The 19,828-nt window shown below is 38.7% G+C and overlaps 1 protein-coding gene across 1 annotated transcript in view; it reads right to left on the bottom strand.

The window, feature by feature from the left end:
* SLC6A11 (solute carrier family 6 member 11) overlaps nucleotides 1–19,828 on the bottom strand; it is a 106,167-nt gene that overhangs the window by 40,105 nt on the left and 46,234 nt on the right. The window contains exon 7 of the mRNA XM_037386047.1: nucleotides 14,015–14,149. Within this exon, the coding sequence (XP_037241944.1) occupies nucleotides 14,015–14,149 (135 nt within the window). The remainder of the gene's footprint in view (nucleotides 1–14,014; nucleotides 14,150–19,828) is intronic.

Here is a 19,828-nt window from a genome sequence, read left to right as displayed (position 1 = left end):
TCAAAGTATCAAAGATATCAGTTAAACTACGACTCTGTAGCAGTCAGCCACCAATGTGGTATTTTCTATCCAAATAAGCACGCTCTGACTAGCTGGCACACACTTCATCTTCTTTTATAGTAGGAACACAGGAGCCTGCACCTGCAGGGTGGACACCCCAGGACAGGGAAATTGCCAGTAGAAGCTGGACAGAAATTCTCCAGCAGAAACAATCTGGAACCACAGGTTATACGCGGACTCTTGTGTTTAACAGTTCACAATTGACCTATCCGTAATTAATTGAATTAATTCAAACGTTCAGCCTCCCACATCCTCTAGCAGTGAGTTCCACCATTTAGTCATTCATTGTGTGAAACAGCACATTCTTTTGTATTTTTCTAAACCCATTACATCTCCATTTTTATAGACTTTTGCCAAATCCAAGGCCAGGTTCCAGTAGGACCTCCTGAGTTACTGGCTGACTGCCACACAAACAGGGAACGGTGCCCTGGCTGCAGAACCAGGAGGCCTGTGCTCTAGTTTCAGTCTGACAGTGTGTAAAAGCTTTTTATGCCTTTTTTTTCTTTTTCCTTTTTTACAAAAACCCCACCAGTGACTGTTGGCTATATACTGCCCTATAAAGCTACCATGCTATTTAATGAGCAGATCAGCCTTCTAAGGAGCATTACAAATGCAATATGGTTTTCTGAATTGCTACTCTTAACTATCTGATTGTCTAAAATACCACCAAAATTGTGGTCCAGCTTCCAGCTAATATCCACTAAGCACCTCTACTATGGTCTATTTATTTAAAACAAAAACAACAAACATTTATTGCCTAAAGATCAAAAGGAAAAGTGAAAAATGTTTTTTAAAATTTAACAGGAATGTCTCTAGAAAATCCCTCAACCAAATTCAGTATTTAATAAACCAATTAAAGGTTCCAAGGTGCAATTTATTACCTATCATTCTGTTGCATAAATAAATGCTTCATTGAAAACAGCATTGATTTCACACTGTCTAGATAATAATCTAAATATTGTCCTTCACAAGCATAATAAAACCTGAATGCCTAGGCAGAATAAATAATAAAGACAATTAAAAGTTAATTATCTTTTTAAGATAGTGTTCTCAAAACAGAGAACTGAAATCTCGTGCAACATACTCCTTCAGCTATTGGTATGACAATATAGGTCAACAATCCAAGATGACAGATGGGAAAGTATGTAATTTTATGATAACTTAATCACATTTCAGTTAGCTTTCAACAAAGCTATGGATTTGGATAATCCCATCCTAACTCAGCAAAAATCAACCAGAAAATAAAGAAAAGCCATCCAGTTAATCTAGAGCATTAACCACTTTCAGTAAAACGTCTGAAAACCTCTTCTAAGAACTGTCATTGTCTGTTTAATATGGCTTAAGACAATTAGAACAGAAAGGATTGAAACTACTACAGCAGGACAAACACATTTTTTCACTTTAGCTACATATGTACAGAGGATACAAATTTGGATATAAATATGTAACAAAAGGATGGCTGCATTCAATCAGCAATCAGTGCAAAGGTAGCCCGCTGTCCTCCTTTAATTGTCACCAAAACCAGATGCTCACAGGACAGCAAACATTTACCAAAACAATAAGTTCCAATTTTATTCTAGTTAATCTGTATCCAAAGGTTATATAATGTTATGTGTTCAAGTGACTTGAGTACAATGCAACGGAAAGGGTCTCCAAAGGTGACCCTCTTTCCATCGCCTGCACAGGGAGCCTGGGAGTCCCACCACCTCCCGTACCCTGCCATGTACCTTCTGGCTGTGGGTCATGGGTAACCAACGGGCTTTAAACCATATCACTCTGCCCCAGGAGTGGTCTGCCAGACTCTCAGGGCCAGAGCATCTTGGCCCTTGCCTTTGGTGCAGCTTTGGCGTTTGGTGCTCTATTTTCTGCCATTTTGTATAATCGCGTTCAAACCACAAACAAATGTTTTTATCTGGGTATTTCAACGTAGAAGTGAAGTAACAGGGATGAGTCAAGGATACACAGAACTGCCTGCACGAGAGCCCAAGGAAGCACATTAGAAAAGAAAAACTGATAAACATCTTTAAGCAACAATTAAGGCTGAATGGATGTGCCCCCACTGTGTACGGCAAATCTAAATGACTTGAAACAAAAGGTTACTTATTGCTTATCTTTCTCAGGCAAAACAGAACGGCAATTCCAGGAAGCAAAAGAAAGAATCCGTTAAGGTTACCTGACAGCTAAACCTTCAGAAATATCTGTGGCAGTGCTGCCCAGGAGTAAATTTTTTCAGAATACTGAGCATTACAGTTACCTCCTCAGTGAGTGTATACCATGAAACCATATGCACTTATTCACTGGAGTCTCAAAGACTCTGTATTCACGAACAGAAACTCTACTTCTATGTCCTGTACCCTCTTCCTCATTGAACTTAATGGATTAAGTACTGAGCAAGTGATAGTTGTCAACTTGGGTATTTTATAGAATTATAGAATAACTAAAGCTTTAATTCCATCTCTCCCCACACCCTTAACCTGCATGCAAGTCAGAAGCTTCCAGCCCCAAATGCAATGGGCAGCTAGAGGTGGAATGTCTTGCAGTCCCTGCAATAACCAGCACACGCTGTCAAGGGTGTGTGGCCAAGACTCCTGGGGGGGATTCAGGCTGGTACGTAAGGGTGGGTAGGCCAGCCACTGACTTGTTCTGTGGGCTGGGACAAATCTGATTCTGTAGGTGTATGAGCATGGCTGTAGATCTGCAACTGGAAGGACACCATTGTATTGATGCAAAGATGATAACTTGACGTGTACCGTCTGACCACGTCTCTCAGTTAATTACTGGTGAATGGTAGCTGGAATTTGCTTGGAACCAGACAAAGAGCCTGGCACCTACCCAGGGTTATGTGCCAAGAATCTCTGAGATTCCTCTTAGAAGCTTACAGCAACAACTTATCCAATCGATCTCAGATCTCAAGAAATTATTTTTTCTTTTGAAGGGGCATTTTGGGTTTTCTGGCTGTCCTCAGTTACCAGTCACTGAGACTCCAGCTAGCAGTTTAAAGAAGCACACATCACTAGCGAAGAAGCTACTAACACCACCCAGCTCCAAAAGGGGCTCAACAGATACAAACATCAGAACGAGTTCCTTAGATGATTTTCATAATAAATGCAAGGGGGGAAGCAAAGAGGCAAAGGAATAAAGCAAATTTGTTTTAGCTCTTCAGGCATAAGCTTGTCATCTCTTCCCTGTGATGGATTCGTCTTGAAGAAGTTAATTTGGGAAACAAACATTGTACTGTTGATATCCTAGGCTTATTTTAAATGCTTGTCTGAAGTGTTCAAAGAACTGATGTGCTGGTAGGCGTTTTTCCTCATACCTAGCCAGGACCATGGAGCGATGTATAGGTCGTTCCAACCCACAAGCATCTTTGATGCTGTGTCCATCCCTCAGAATAAGTTCTTGCATGTTCCTCCTCCGTCAAAGGAAGATTTGCTTCTGTCTGATACTTTCAATCTACAGTACTCAGTACAATAGGGTAAAAAGAAGATAAAAAGAGACTGCATCTTTGGTTCTTCCTTCCCCTTTCCCACTTGCTGTCAACTCATTTAGTCTTGCATTCCTCAACTCTGTATTTTGGTAACGCACACTCAGTTCTTACTTCTACTTGCACCTGTATGACAATGCAGCTAAAGTAAAAACTCAAGCCAGTGTATTACAAACAAACCAACCACCTTTCTTGGACCTAAAGAGAGCACAATATTAATGTTTTATTTTTTGGAGTTTTGTTTGACAGGCTGGGTTCTTTAACAACTAACAGTCAGCGGCTATGCAAATCACCTTTTAGTCAGTGACTACCATACTACCTAAACTACTTAAAATCTGCAGGCAAGTGGTGTTATGGAAATAAAAAAAAATACAGTTATCAGTGATATACCAGTACTGAAAATCATTGCCTAGTCAGTCTCAAAATATCCAGGAGTGTAAATTAGTCCCTATGTTATTTAGCCTCTCCCTCATTCACTCAACCTGAGGTACCTGCCTCTGCTCTGACTGTAAGACTGTGGTCATTCCAAGTGCTCTACAGAAGTAGTGCAAAAGGAAATTAATAGGACTGATGCAAATGGTGGGTGACTGAACGACACTTCCAAGACACCTTTCCCTCTCCACTGATGAAAAAGGCAGCCATCTGTGAATTCAGAACCTTCCTTACACATGCCAGTTACACATATCATGTTAAATATGACCGCCCTGGACCACCTTACCTACTTTGTTGTGAAGATCAAGATACAGAACAGATCATTTTGGTTTGTAATCCCTAATCATGTGCCACACTTTCTGCCTTGTTCCACAAGACAGTAACTCACTGAAGGCTAGTGCCCCAACTATATCTTTTTCAGTGCTTTAACTGCTGCAATCATTTTCCACCTATGTTTTGCTCACCTTCATGGATGAATAAACAAGTTCGTTTAGACCTCCAGGCTGGGAAAGTACCAGCTTTCACTGTACCTTTTTGTGAACATCCCTCAGAGTCACCATGTTGTTTTATTATTTTACACAGAAGGATTTAGAGTATTTTAAAAGCATGAGTTGTTTTCAGAGTGACAGGAACTGTACACCAAACTGGCAAATTTTAGTAAACAAGCCACTCAGCGTTCACTAAAATTCTGCTGTGAGCCTAGCCCTTTTTAAAGAGAGCTGGGCAACGGAAAACCTTTCATTTATGCCACAGAGCTGGCAGAAACTTAAAGTAAAACCAAGTTAAAGATAAAAAAAGCACTGGAATAATAAAACTCTATTTAGGAATTGTATTCAGGACCTGGACTTCTTGACACTAAGGAGGGTACTGAAAGTATTGCTGTTGATCAAATGCTTAATTTTGCAGAAGAATGGAGATTCAGTTTAGTTTACATTATTTGTAAATTTGTGTCAGACAGTAAAATCATTTGGTCAAAAAATGAAAGGTTATTTGGAGAAGTCAGATGTTATTTCCCTATTTTTAAATTAAGCATTTGATTTTTAATTCCTAAACAAGATTATTTTTTTTTCAGAATGTAATAGTAAAAAGAATAGAGGAAAACACCTTTTTAAAATTAGAATATTTTTTAATGTTCTGGTCTGCGTGAAATGTTTTTGTTTTTTCTGCTAAAATTTCAATATGCCAACACAGAACTTAAGTTCAATATCACCAGGAACCAGATTCTGCCTCCAAATCTTTACAATTCATCTGCGCTTTCTTGAAGCAAATGTTCTCTAAAAAGTTCACATGGGTTGACAATAAACAAACAAATGAAAGATCGGTGAACCTGTGTCCCAAACTACATCAACATCTGATGATTTCCTGCCAAGTTTGTAACAGATTTACTCAATGCATTTTATTGCCTCTCTCTTTGTGCCAGTCATATGCTGTCTTTCCTTATCCTTATTTACAGTCCTAAATTGAAGTAGTAGTGTTTGGTTGGCACTGGTGCGACAAAATACGTTATTGCCTCTGTTGTCTGATGGCATAAAAAGATAATCTTGCAGCCAGGATTCTGTGCAAATGGTCACAGAATGCTCAGTCTATTTGAGCCTCAGTGTTTAAAGTAGCTGTCTGTAAACATCCATATGGGAAAATGTTAACATATGGAAACCTAAGACTGTGAACACAGTTGAGGAAGATATCTTTAAAAATATTAATGACCTTTGCAGGAATGCCTGTATTACAAAATTTTCTGGAATATGACATTCACACAGGAATAAATTTATTTCTTAAAAGACTCTTATTTCAGAGAAAATAATATGAACTGTATCCCCAAGTCATGTAATGCACCACAGCAGAAAAAAGTTAAGAAAACATGCTGACTACCACATCCTGCCATTTGTCTTCAGGGGCAATGTTGATGATATAGCTTTAGTATGTATTTATGTCTGTGTGTGCATGTAAACATTTGATAAAGCATAAGGAAGAAACAATTATGCTATGCTAGGTTGTCAATCAATCAATCCAGCTTCAACAGTCTTAACAAAAACTATACTAATACAGTGGAGTTACTTTATCCATAAGGAAGGAAAAGACAATGATTTAGCACAGACATTCAGAGTAGAAAGCATCAGAAAGTCACAGCTGCCAACACACACATCTCCCCATCTTCCCAGTTTGCTCTTCTGGACCTGGGTCCTCGCTTTGAGCTGCCTGGCAGCTGGTGACAGTTCCTGATGGGAGAGGCAGCTTGTTTTCCCACATACATTAGGGCAGCGCGCCAGCAACCGCCATCAGTCACCTCCCACCTTCCTTCGCATGCTTCTATCACTTTTTCCTTCCTTTCCCATGTTGCCCTTGCAAGTAAATCACGTATGTATGCACAAGTGTCATGCAAACTATATGCTAGTGGATCCAAAAAGCATGGTAGGAGAAGGGAAGAGCAGCAGTAAGATGCATGTAGTTGTAAGATGCCCACATAGCCCGCAGCTCAGCGCAGTCCCCAGCTTACGCTGCCCTGAAGGAGAGGGCCTCATCTGATCCTTTCTGCCTCTTCCTCATTTTGTATTTCTGTTACTTCAGAGAATACTTTCAGGGAAGAACTTCAGTACCAGTCTCCTTTAAGCTACTTCTGAAGGGGAAAATGCATCCGCACCCAACTCCATTTACTGTGCAATCTGTAGGCAGAGACTTTTCCAGGCTCACAGCCAGCCCCTACAGCACGCTCTCCAGCGGTAGTTCCCAGGTGTACACAATACACTTCAGCCATTACTACTTTTCCGCAGATGTTTGCCCAGCCTTGGTTTTGTTGGATTGTTTTGAGATTTCAACTGCTATTCCAGTTCTAGGATGGAGATAAAAAGTCTGAGAAATGTCTGGGGAATTAGAAAACATTTTTTTATATAGGTCTCCAAAGAATAATCTTTAGGAGCACTCAATTTTTTAAACAGTAAGTAACAGTTTTTCTGCAAGCTGCAGATATTCCAGTAGTGTAGTAATCTTTTATTATTTTTTTGCTCATTCCTTTGGAATAACAGGATTAACAAGAATCCTGTTAGCAATTCTTAAAATAACTATATATTTTCGGTGCCTCTATTTATATGGCATCATATATCTACTTGTGACTGTCCCAGAAATAGTGTGGGATATTTATTTGCTTCACTTACTGACTATCCTCACTGTGCACGAGGCACCTTATCATTATTCCCTCATTAACATCCATATATCACTTAGTATTTTTTTGTACCAATGTTTAATTTCATCTGAAATAAATGACTTTTTAACAAGATCTTTTCTTTTGCAGGGAGACTTGACTTCTAGAGCAGCCGACAGGCTGGAGTAATTGAGACAGTATTCACAATTCCTAAAGTGTTCCTGAGAATGTTAACTAATTTATACACAAAATGCTCTTCAAGTTTATCTAGCACTTCTTTTCAGGTGCCACTATGGTAAACAGTGAAAAACTCTCTCCCTGTTTTGCCGGTGCACCGAGCTACCATGTGGATCCTGTCTCCCTCCAGTGGCCTCTCACACCAGCCATAAAGTCTAATATCAAAGTACAATTACACTTTCCCTGAAGCTCAGATGATGTCTCTCCATTGCCAAGGTTGCTAAGGGTTTCAGGGATAGCTGGTAGAGATTTTGTGTGGCTTAGAAGCCCCAGGGAAATGACAAAATGACCCCATTCTTTCCGCAAGTCTCCTCTAAATGCCAAAATCTGCTGTTGCCTGCTCAGCTTGCTGTTGCTTGTGTAGCAATAGCAAGAAACACAAGAGGAGGTAGCAAACTATTTGTTCAGGACTTGAAATAACTCTTCCAAGCAATAACTGGACTTCTGAAACCACATTTGCTACATAAAAATTAAGTCACAATATTATGCTAGTGAAAAAAAAAACCAAACAGAGTTGCATATTGAGGCATAAAAAGGAATGTCATGTTCACTCCTATACACCAACATCTCAGCAATGACGTATTCAATTGGATTGTGCCTTTCCCACAGCACAGGTAAATATACCCGAAACCTTTGCACAATGTAACGACCTGTGCAGTGAACAAATACTAAGCTGTTCCATCATTGCAGAGAGTAATTTTTGGTCATAGAAGACCCTGAATGTCCAGCCCATGGCTTGTGAAATGTATGTGCCCAAACACTCAGTGCAGATTCACTGTGAGAGTGCAGTATGGATGTTCCTTGGAGCAGGGATAATGAAATGTGGTCCCAGGGCTGCTTTCAATCTTTCTTTGGGCAAAGTGGGAATAGTATCTGTCCCAGGAATAATTTATGGCTTTGTTAAAACATCCCTGCCCTTTCATCAAGAACACTGCATTACAGCAATTTGTTGGTCTTCCTATTCTTTAAAACCACGTAAACAATTTGTAATGCAAAAGCTGTAGTACATAGCAAAATGAAATAGTTCCTCAATGTGGAGATCATAAACTGCATTGTAGGGCAAAAGGTTTCTAAACATCGTACCTTACAATTTCAAATCTCAGTAACTTGTAATGATGGTGTGAACTGCAGACTTTGAGAAGAAGTAATAATTTTTCAAGTTTAAATTTAAAAAGAGTTTGGGTAGGGGATTACTGCTTAACAGCAACATGAGTGCCTCACTTGTTCAAAGATACGTGTGTAAAGTGGGAGTTGAGTTACATAGATAGTAAGTTCAGCTAAGGATTTTCATACCTATGCCCCTTGTACAAATTTCTGGCGTTTCACTCTTTTTTAAATTTACTGCAACTCACGTGTGTGTGCATCACAGCTGCCTGGTTCAGAAACTGAATACCTGATGAAGCAAACAATACAGAGAACGGGAAGAAATCAGTAGAAGCGTGAATTCCATAGCTGTTAACAGAACCACATGAGTGTGGGTGGGAACTGGACATCTTCCTCCTCTTACTACTATTTTTCCCCAGTTAATTGTCTGTTTGTTTTGTTTTTTTTTAAATAGCTGCATGATCTCTATAATGATCAAAAAATGCAGAAAATTGCTGAAGGTATTACTAGACTTAGCGGCACTAAAAGGCTGGTAAAATTTACGACCTGTGACCTGCCTCCGAGCTCTTTCTCCAAGTACTATGCTTAAAAAACTAGGCTTACCATCCAGTATTCCACGCACCCTGGGAAGGAAGTTTCTCATTAGACTGCAAGTTTCTGACTTGTCACGTTCCAAACAAATAAAAACATTCAAAAAAACCTCTGCCAATTCTGTATCATTTCATTGCCAATATATGAAAATTCCTCGGTTTTGATTTTAAGGATTAGTGTGCTTAGATACAGTACAGGTCTAAAACCCACTAGTCAGGAATCCATACAGTTCCCTTGATTTTCTGAGCATGAAACGAAATCAAAATTTCTTCTACCTGTTTGTTTGTTTGTTTGTTTAAGAAAACAGAGCCCTAACACTTCTGTTTAAATGCAACTTTCCTCCACTTTCAAAGTTAGGAGATATTTTTTTTTTCTGCTCCTTTTTAAAACATAAATTTCATTCAGCCTCTAGGTGGCAATACAATTGTGATAGTTGCTGCTTCCAGGGCTGAATGTACTAAAATTTGAATCAATCTGGGTTATTTCTTCTCTGCTAAGACAACAGTTTTTGGGAAAGAACAAGAGTGGCATTACTGCTGCAGCTCTCATTGCTAAAACAACTCTGAGTTATTAAACATTAGAAATAAAAAGTTAAGGGAAGATAAAATTCTCAAATACTTTCCCAGTTTGGGTTTTCAGAACAGTATTTAAGAAGATACCAACTCCACACCTATACAGTATACCCAAATGTCTCTCCCACATACACATAGTATAATTAGCGTAACTGGATAGCAACTGTTTACAGCTTTAGTGAGTACCAGCTTTTTAAAAAGTGTAATTTGATACATACGCTCAAATATATTACGATGATGATAAGGAAGGTGTGAATAACTAGCAAAATAAGGTCATACCAACCTTACAATTAAGAAGCATGTAATGAAAATTACAATTTTCGGGGGGGGGGGGGGGGGGGGGAGTGCATTCATTCTAGGTGATTTTCCACCAAAGAAAGTGTTTTCCTTAAAACAGATAACCAACATACCAAAAGGTTATTTTTCTCTATAAACAGACCATGAAAAAAACTTAGCCTCAGTGCCACACATTAAAGTGCAGAAAGAAAGAAATTTGAGACAGAGGCCAATGTAAGGAAAAGAGTCACCTTTGTACTGCAAGACTTACCTAGTTTACACTAGGGGTTTTTGGGGGTTAAGTTGATGGTCGTTGATGTCCATATTTTAGTACTTACTTGCAAGAAGGGCAAGAAGGAAGCTCTAGTGAGTTACAAGCCAGTCAACCAAATTCCAGTGCCAGGGAAATTTACGGGAAAAGTCCTCCTGGAAGCCATTTTCAAATTGGGTGGAGTACTCATTGCAAGAGCACCCACAGAAAACACCTGAAAGCTCTGCACAGTCATGGCTACATAATAGTTAAACTCTCATAGCTGAGCTACAAGAGATGAATTGTAGAATTGTTTCTGCCATCAGAAATTTTATTGAAATTTTAACACTTTCTCACTACAAATAAAAGATCAGAGAAATTCAAAATCAATTGCAACTGTGATGGCTCAGATTTTCCTGTAACTTTTATCTAATTTGCCCTGTCATTCACTCGTCATGCTCAACATTCACATGACAGTCTATCAGAGATTAAGTACGACCTGTATTCTTTCCACATAGAAAAGTATTCTCATGTGTAATTCAGCTGCAAAACCCAGATTACTTGACCTTGTTCAAGATTTTTTATAAGCAGAGTGCAATTTTGACTATGTGGACATGTTCATCCCTACAGATGCTATAATGAGTATCTTCATTAAAACAATACATAAGTTTTAATTAAAAAAAAAAATGTAACTCAGCCAGTTATTAGCATATAAGTGCACAATAAACAGGAAGGCTTTAATTTGATTTTCCTCTTTATTCTAAAAATCCACTGCTACAGCAAGATTTAAATTTACATGTGTGTGTGTTCCAGATCATTGACCATAATATTAGTCATTGATCCATCAAACTGGTACGTCCGCTAGTCCCTAAGTGATTTAACCTCTTCTATGCACAAATGTTTGGAAAATCCCATCATGAAGAACCAAATGTTTTCCCCCAAAAGGAGCAGTGAGTACCACACACAAGCACAATGACATATTAAGCGACTTAAATCTGTTGAGGGAGGGACAAGAAGGACCATATCCTGAGTCAGACTTGCACACAAAAAACAACAATCGTAATAACTTTGTAAAATACTCCTTTTTTGAGAGTTATAACTCAGGAAAGACTTTGTTCATATTTGAGCTATAAACAGCACCCGTATCTTCCAAGATTGGTGTAAAGGGACATATATCAAACCAACTGGAGTGTGAAGGCTATAGAGACCTTACTGTTGATGAAACAAAGCATTTCTGAGGCTTCAATATAGTACTCCATTATTGTAATGAAAAGTGATTGGTATGAGCTCTACAGATACACAGGACAAAAGATGGCATTTTCAGATGAAGAGGATTCAGTCTGCTGAAAAGATAGAATATAAAAATGAAATAGAGAACACAGCACTTGAAAGCTAAGAGGAACTGAAAAGACAGATGGATAGCTGCTTAGAAAATCATAATGAACCATGGAATGCAAATTGCGCAAAGACAAAAGATTCAAGAACTTCAAACTAAAGTGAGCCTTGAAGACAAACTTATTTAATCCACAGCAAACATAGTTGGCACTGTGGTTCAAATACTGCTCTCCTAATACAGACACAGTAGTCTCCCTGGAACACTATTTAAACTGACCTCCAACTGAAGAGGAAAACAACTTCTGCTAGTACACATGCATTATGCTTTAATATTGTGGAGTAAATCCAATTAAACAAGAGTAAAGATGAAAACTGGAAGCACAAATGTCAAGATTACTTCAGTTGTTCTATACTTGCTTCTTGGCAAAATTATCTTAAGAATGAATTGAGAAGAGGCTTATGGAACTGGGTTTTCAAAATATCTCCATTTTAATGAAATGACAGTTTTTCTGCACAAAAATAATTTTCTAATACCATTCCATCACACATCCCACAGTTAAATTACTTCTATTAGTGTTCACAACCCCTATTACGGTCATTCTATTTCAGCTTCTTTCCTACAAAAAGATGCCTAAAATACTAAGGCTGAAGTATGGCAACATGTCAGTTAAAGCTCATTGAAATGGAGAAGAAAATTGGCTTGTTCAAGCGATCCATTACGCCTTCCCGAAAGACATTCTAGTATCAGCTGAGCTATACGTGTGGGACAAACAGACACACGCACACATGTCTTAAGTGCTTTGTACTCCACAGACTGCTTAGACTAATAAGATGTGCTTTGGAAATTGTCATGGCAACAATGTGTTTCTTTACAAATGGGAACAGTATAGTAAATAGGCATATAAAACCCCCTTGTAGGCTGACAATCATGGTGCTTAAGCCTGCATGCCCTCCCTCAATGACAAACAGAGGCAAGGGTGTTAGTGGCATGTGAAAAATCCACACGCAGGGCAAAATCCTGTTAGCAGACAGCTCACACACCACTGGACAAGTGAAAGAGTCCCCACTGAAACAGCAGGACTGCTTCCTATTCCTACTGGGCCAGTACACCGTGCAGGTGGAGGAATCACGCTGTGGTACAAGAAGAGAGTACTCGGCCAGCACTTGTTGTTAAGGCAGTGGGTAACTCCAGTCGTCAGAACCACACAGTGGAGTGAAACACTAGTTAAAACTGGGCAACATAAACAGGTGCCACACATGTTCTCAGACAGGCATACACAGTCAAATTTCTTGTCTCTGCTAAAACAAATCGGGACTCACGGGGTTCACTTGAAATTGGACTGGGTTGCTATATTTATTTCAGCCTGAGTCTATTATATGTTGCAAAAAAACAACTGGGAGTGTGCCAGAGAATCCTGTTGTTTTTCTCTGCGGCCATGCCATTTTCAGGTGAACTGAGGCCACCTCCAAGCAAGCTAACCGTTGGAAATCTATAGCACATGGCTGACATTCTAACACCACTGCCACAAGTCATCTTTCACTTCCCATCTATGCTGAAAGAATGATGGAAACATTGTCAAGTCCAAAGGTGTCAACATGATTAAATTTTCATCTAAATTTTTCGATATTTTAAATTATTCTTTTTCTCGCTAACTTTTTTTCCTCCTGTATAAAATACTACTTGTTTAAAATTAATTTCACATGAGTCAGTCATCAAACACTTCAAGAAAATAACTTTAAGGGTCCTCTCTTTTGTCTGTTGCAACAAAATACGATTTCAATAAGCAGATTAAAAAAATACATTTTGAAAAATATTCCTAAACTTTCTATCTTCATCTCAGAATCCATTTTATATTCTAATAGCCTTTGGAGTAATACTGCGTAATGTCTTTTACATTGCCAGACCAGATAAGTAAAATGCTGTCTGCAACCTGCCAGGTTTTGTAGAGCTTGTGTCACTTTCCCTCTTCAATATCAGACACATTATATATCATAACTGCTTTATTGTTGTCATCTGTCACTTAAAAAATAAAATAAAATCCACTTATTCCAATATTTCCATGTTCAACTCTACTCTGGAAACAACACAGAGTTCCTGATTTGAATACTTCATTCCTACTTGATTGCGTCCAGAGATTTCTGCTTCAAAGACAATAATAATTTGAATGATTAATTTCTCTACTAATCTTGACTGAGATTTAGATACGGAATGAGCAAAGAACCATAAAATAGATGTCTTGGTCAAAGTTGTTCCTGTGGAACCGGTGGCAATGCTCTTGCCCCTCACTGGTAGAAGCAGCAACAGCAACTGAACACTTCTGAAAATTCTGATTTATCAGCCAAGGTACTTTTCTACTAAAAGAATAATAATTCCAGTACATGTAAGCAGTGATGGCTTTAAAGCCCTATCTACAATTCCAAATTTCTGCCAGTGAACAACTATCCAAAAATCACCTGTATTCAAACTTCAAAATCAAGAAACTCCTGCAGTTTTTCCCAGTCAGAGAAGAAAATAAATACATGGATCATGATCCTACCTGTGGGTCAGACAGTCGAGAAAGGTCAGGGTACAAGTAGAATTTTATCCCCTCAGAAGCACCTGGTAACGTTACTCCACGAATCAGAAGAATCATCAACATGATATAGGGGAATGTGGCTGTTACATATACAACCTAGCAAGAAAAAGGAAACATTAGAAAAATATTTTCTTCCAACTGCAATGAAAGCACCCCATTTCCACATCCATTTTGCTATTACATAAACCCCAAATCCTTATCTGCCGGAAAAGTGCTTTTGATGCCTTTGTTTATGCAGGTGAATTTTGTCCCCCAGCCGTATTGCCCTCTAAACCTTTTATGTCTTGTAGGGAAGGTCAACACATTTTTATAGAGAGATTGGGAAGTTCTCTTTATTATTTACTCTCTGTGACAGGTAACCAGTCTCTGTACTATAGCATACCTGTACACCGTACCACATCCTGTCCAAACACAGGTACAAGGCAATGGACTCATAATAGCAAGTAATTAATTCCATTATATTATATGTAATATGTAACAACATATGCAATGAATTCTCAATCACCTAGTAATTACTAAACTTTCAGCTCATAAGACTGCTTTGCCTGCATGTCTCTATTTGAAGAATAAGCATTTCATGAAGCCTAAAGGTTAAATGCTACATGTAGCTCCTTGCGATTTGCTGTAGTACCCTTACCGTGCAAAGCACCTTCCAGCAAAACTTCTGCAGTGCTCAAGCCCAGAAGTTTCTGCTCTCACATATGGCCATCTCCTGCCTGCCACCCCCCATCCCCGCAGAAATCGGTTTGGTTTGTGCATGGGGAACCACTGAGCTTTTCTAGAAACCTGCAAGGAGCATTTTCCAAAGGAAAAACTAAGCAGAATTGATCCCATTTTGCAATCACAAACCCGAGAGCAGTACATAGCTGTTAAAACTCAGAGATGGATTAAATTATGAATCCCATGTCTCTATAAAATATTTCCTTTACATAACATACCTTAAACTTAACTCTCCATTAGCCATTTCTGCCTGTGCAGAGTAGGTATAAAATATCCTAATATGAGATGATGCTCTTACACATCTGCCTTGCACAAGTCAAAATTACTTAACAGACTGCAAGAATGAGGAAAATCATTTGGTGAAAAACAACCTGTATAGCTCTCAAAAATATGCATTTTAGATTCAAAAGTTCATTATCTGTCTCATGCCTATGTAAATCAAAGAGATACATCAGAGAACACACCCATGAAAGGATTCTCAAACACATTTTCCTAACTAATAACTGAAATTTGATTTTCAAACCATGCTGAGTGTTTAACCCCAAACATGAAATCATCTCATGTGTTCCTCAGCTGGTACACTCAGAAATGCAGGAACACAAAATCACCTGGCAGAGCCTCAGACACGTCCAGCTGCCTAAGCCCTATTTAGACACTTCAGTCTCGCTGACCTTGACAGGAGGTAAGCATCTATGTATCTTTTCTGTATCTTATCCCTTTTGAAAATACAAACCATGATTTTCCCAGGAAACAGAGACAACCATTATATTTCTATAGGTCTCAGAAGCCTGAATTGATGAATCCATAGGTCAACCAAATGCAAAATAGAAAGCTCTATCCTCAGAGCTTATATTTATTATAATTGACTATTAGTGGACATGCAAACTGATATGACTGGCTGAGTTCAAACAGACCTTGTCTCAGAGAGACTGCTGTCCACATTTAGATTTCAAATAGAAATGGATCATCAGTTAATGAGAAGTAACAAAGAAACACACAGAATGGACATGGTCCTGCTCCAAGTCTTATACTGGGTGGAAAGGATGGAGTAACCAGCAACTGTTTTTCATGTTCCTGTATTTAATTCTTTGCCAGCTATTTTTCTCTACTTCTTTTAAACCAATGGTTGTTTTTAATAGAGGATAATCAGCAGACATACACATTTGATGACATGAAAGTACCTGAATATCTATGACAACATTAAAAAACATTTCATTGCATCATGCTTTATTAATTATAACGGTTTGCAGCCATCTAGCACATCCTGCCACTGCCTTCAAACATTTTACATCAGTAAACAGACTGTAATTTGGTAGGGGCAGATTTCTCCCCAGGTTCCTTTGGCTGTATTTCCTCATGCAGCTCCATCAAGTAAAAGCTGAAACCACTCTCTGCTCGAGAGGTCAGGTAAGAGGTACCGTACCTCGTACCACAGCCTGCAATTCCATGGCAGCTATCCCAGGCTTGTAGTGTTACACTTCATAGTTTTCTGTTTGCTTTTCCAAATGCCTTTCCCAGCCCATCCTCACCTATTAACATTATGGCAACTACTAGAACCACAACTGCTAGCGTTTTTGTTTTTTTTTTTATCGTGAGGGCTGCTGTGCCTCAGCTTTAGAGGGATGAGGACTCTCCTTCCTTTCTGGTTTACCATGCAGAAAGAGAATATAAATAGAGCACAATTAGCTCTGTATTTCTGGCAATAAATACTAATGCAGATATCCAGAACAACAATGAAAGAGATAGGAAGTAAGCATGTGTGGAAAAAATAGACCCTTCTTGAGCCAATTGCCGCTGTTGACAACTTACCAGTGTTAGTGCTCGTACTGCTAAGGAAGCTGCTGGAACAGCAGGCTGCTCTGTCCTGCCACAGGTGTGGGCGCTGGGCTCAGAGAGGGGAGAGCAGGCCACCACCTGTAGGTGGGTGTTCCACTCTTTGAGTATGGGTTGAGCCACTTAATTCCACTGCATCGGTTCCTCATTTTATCATGCTCCTCAAGAGCTCATGAGGTGAGGGAGGATGGGGCATTTTAGAAATCAAATGCCAGTATTAGTATCATCATCACATCTGTAGGCATTAAAAGTTTCCTGAATTGTTTTCTTCTCTTTCAACACATCAAACCTCTTTGAATATAAATGTGAACACAACTGTTTCTAATTACACTGCATCCTGTTTTAATTGACTTTAATTGCTTGGTATGTTAATTTGCATTCCAATGCTCAAAATGCTTTTTTTAAACCCTTGTCAGAGCAATGCCAATGTTTAAGCAGTTGGAAACAAAATAAAACTCTTTGGCATGCTAGTTTTTGCACCGAGTTCTTCTATTACAATATAACTGAAAGACAAAATTTAAAAGATATTTAGTCATACAAGTATGTGGAAAGGCACCACTGAGACATTTAACAGCTCTTCAGCATACTTTGTGCTTCATGGAAAGCACATTAGTATCAAAGAACCTGAGAACAGGTACTTCATTGACTGCCATGAGCTTTAAGCACCAAAGTACTGGAAGTGAGTTAAGGGCTAGGTACTGGATTACCCAGGTATCTTTAAAGTGCAAACATACTACATAGGTTCCCATTTAGCTACTGGGACTGTTGAACTTCTTGTCCTAAATGAAAGGGTGCCTTTTCCGAACATTCAGGCCACATCATGCCACAGAGGTTCAAGTGAAGGTGACCTGGCTTCTAAGAAACTGTAGAAGAAATACATGATAAATCTGTTGAGAATAAGAAAGAAGCCCTGCATGCAACGAATCAAGCCACAAACCCACAGAAATCTGAAAGTCTAAAATCAGATTTCTCTGCCTACAGCTACTACAGAAACACCAGACTGATGTTCCCATACTACCTCACAGCTGCTTCTTAACGGGGTGAGTCATCACAAGGAAGCAGTGAACTTCAATCCTTTGCTTGGCTCTTGCTGAGAACATAACTGAAGTAGAATTCAATGAAGAAAATAGAACTTTCTGAGGCTAGGAAGTCGAAGGAATACTTTCCTGCAAGATGTGGATGTTCGAGGTTGTTTTCAGTTATAATGAGCCAATTACATTTTATAAATGGAACAGAAGTGTTTACTTGCACTTTATGTTTCAGAAAATTAATGGCTTGCTAATCCCCTTCCCCTAAAGTCCTCTACTGCTCCATTAGGCTACAAACACAAGTAGTTATAACACAGGAATTACCAGCAATTTGCCCAAACTCAGTATCAGAAGTTACATGGAAAATAAGACCTGACCCCATGTCCTACTATCCTTATCTTTCACTTAACGTTTTCAGCCTATTGGTTGGTCATTTAGCCTATTTATGTCGTTGACACTGTAACCACAGAGAACCAGACTGACACCTTCAACTTCCTTTGTTAAGAGGAGACTGCCAGGCATACTCAGATCTCGGTGACATACAGGGTTTGTCTACACGGGACAAATACAAGAAAGTTATGGCCACGGTGCAGTACACTCCTGTGTGGAGACTCAGCCTGGAAACTAAAATTTCACTACCTAAGTGATGTGACAGGGAGAAAAGTAATTTTTTTATCCTGCTTTACAGTGTTGATGCAGAAGGGCATATTAGTACAACTGCGGAGATATAATTATCTTATCACTGTCTGACACTCCCAATGTCTTTGTACACACAGCCAGGTATTACCAATTTGTGCATGATTTGCATCAAAATTCTACAAAAGAGCTCTACATGCCACAGTTAACCCAGACATCTAGGCTCCACTAATATTTTTCCAGTTTCACAAATTTTAACAGCAGATAATAACATAATGGAAGATTTTCTTTTTCAGCCACCATGGTATACTACGAAATTTCCATACAGTTTTGTTTGAAAAAGTCTTTTGCTGATATGATACTATAGCATCTATGGACATACAAATGACAACCAAAAAAAAGATATTTTCAACATTAATTGGATGAAAAATGGTATAAAACAGCATAAAGGAGTGACAGCTGATTCACAAGTTTTTTTAAAAGTATGTCAAAGGGGGGAAAATGTTCTAGGATCTGCCTATGTTTTAAAGCTAGAATTTCATATGCAGAAAAAGAAACCAAAACATAAACCCAACAGAATACCAGATGACTGGACTTGTATGATGTTTGACTGGGATGGGGCAGGGGAGATAAAATTGTGAACCATCATTAACCAGATTGCTTACAAACTGCAGAATTTCTTCTAAGGTACTACTGCATCGTGTGAGTACAGACAGTTTGACTTGGAGTAGAAAGAAGTTCAAAAACCAACATGTAAGAAAATTTAATGAGATTTGAGAGCTGAGAAATTATTATCAAAGAAGAAAAAATCACTGGGAATGCAAAATGAGCTACAAAATAGGGGCCAGGAGAGGACATTTAATAAAGGTATGTAAGAACCCTGTTAAATGTGCAGTGATCACAGGAAGCAGAAGATGCTACGTGACACAACAACAGAAAGAATAAACACTTCTAATACCACATCACACTGAGGTCATTCACTGGGAGACAGAAAAATCTCTATCTAGCAGACCTGTTCAAGACCAAAAAATACATATTATCCATGGGTGGTAAAGGCAATAAATAAGTAAATAAAAGTCTGAGTCAAGCTGAAACAGGTTCCTTCACAATTAAATGAAAACTCAACTCCAACTTTTATTCTGAGCCAAAAAAAAAAATTTACGTTCTATTCTGTTTTGGTTTAGTACTCTTTTCACCAAATGGGTGGAAAGGAGCTCTCCCTTGGGATTCCACAAGCCAAATTAATTATTTATATACTTCATTTCAATAGTTTAAAAAGGGTGAAAAATGGGGGTGGGGGGTGGGGGGGGGTGTCTTTTTTTTTTTTTTTAGCAAGAATTATTCTTTACATTGTGTCTGATTTTATAAACTTTTTAGCGTTTCCCAAATTCCATTCCAACAACATATTCTGTGTTCAAAAAAACACCTACCTGTAGTTAAAAGTTCCAAAAGAGGGGGAAGAAAAACATTGTGGAAGTTTTGACTCGGTGCTGAGGACTCTAGTGCTGTAATAGCCTCAACTAAGCCAATCCAGAAATACAGCTAAAATTGGAAAGCA

This window comes from Falco rusticolus, chromosome 4 (assembly GCF_015220075.1).
Source record: "Falco rusticolus isolate bFalRus1 chromosome 4, bFalRus1.pri, whole genome shotgun sequence".
In the NCBI taxonomy this organism is placed as follows: domain Eukaryota; kingdom Metazoa; phylum Chordata; class Aves; order Falconiformes; family Falconidae; genus Falco; species Falco rusticolus.
The sequence above is the reverse complement of the archived record's forward strand: the minus strand, read 5'-3'. Positions and strand labels throughout refer to the sequence as shown.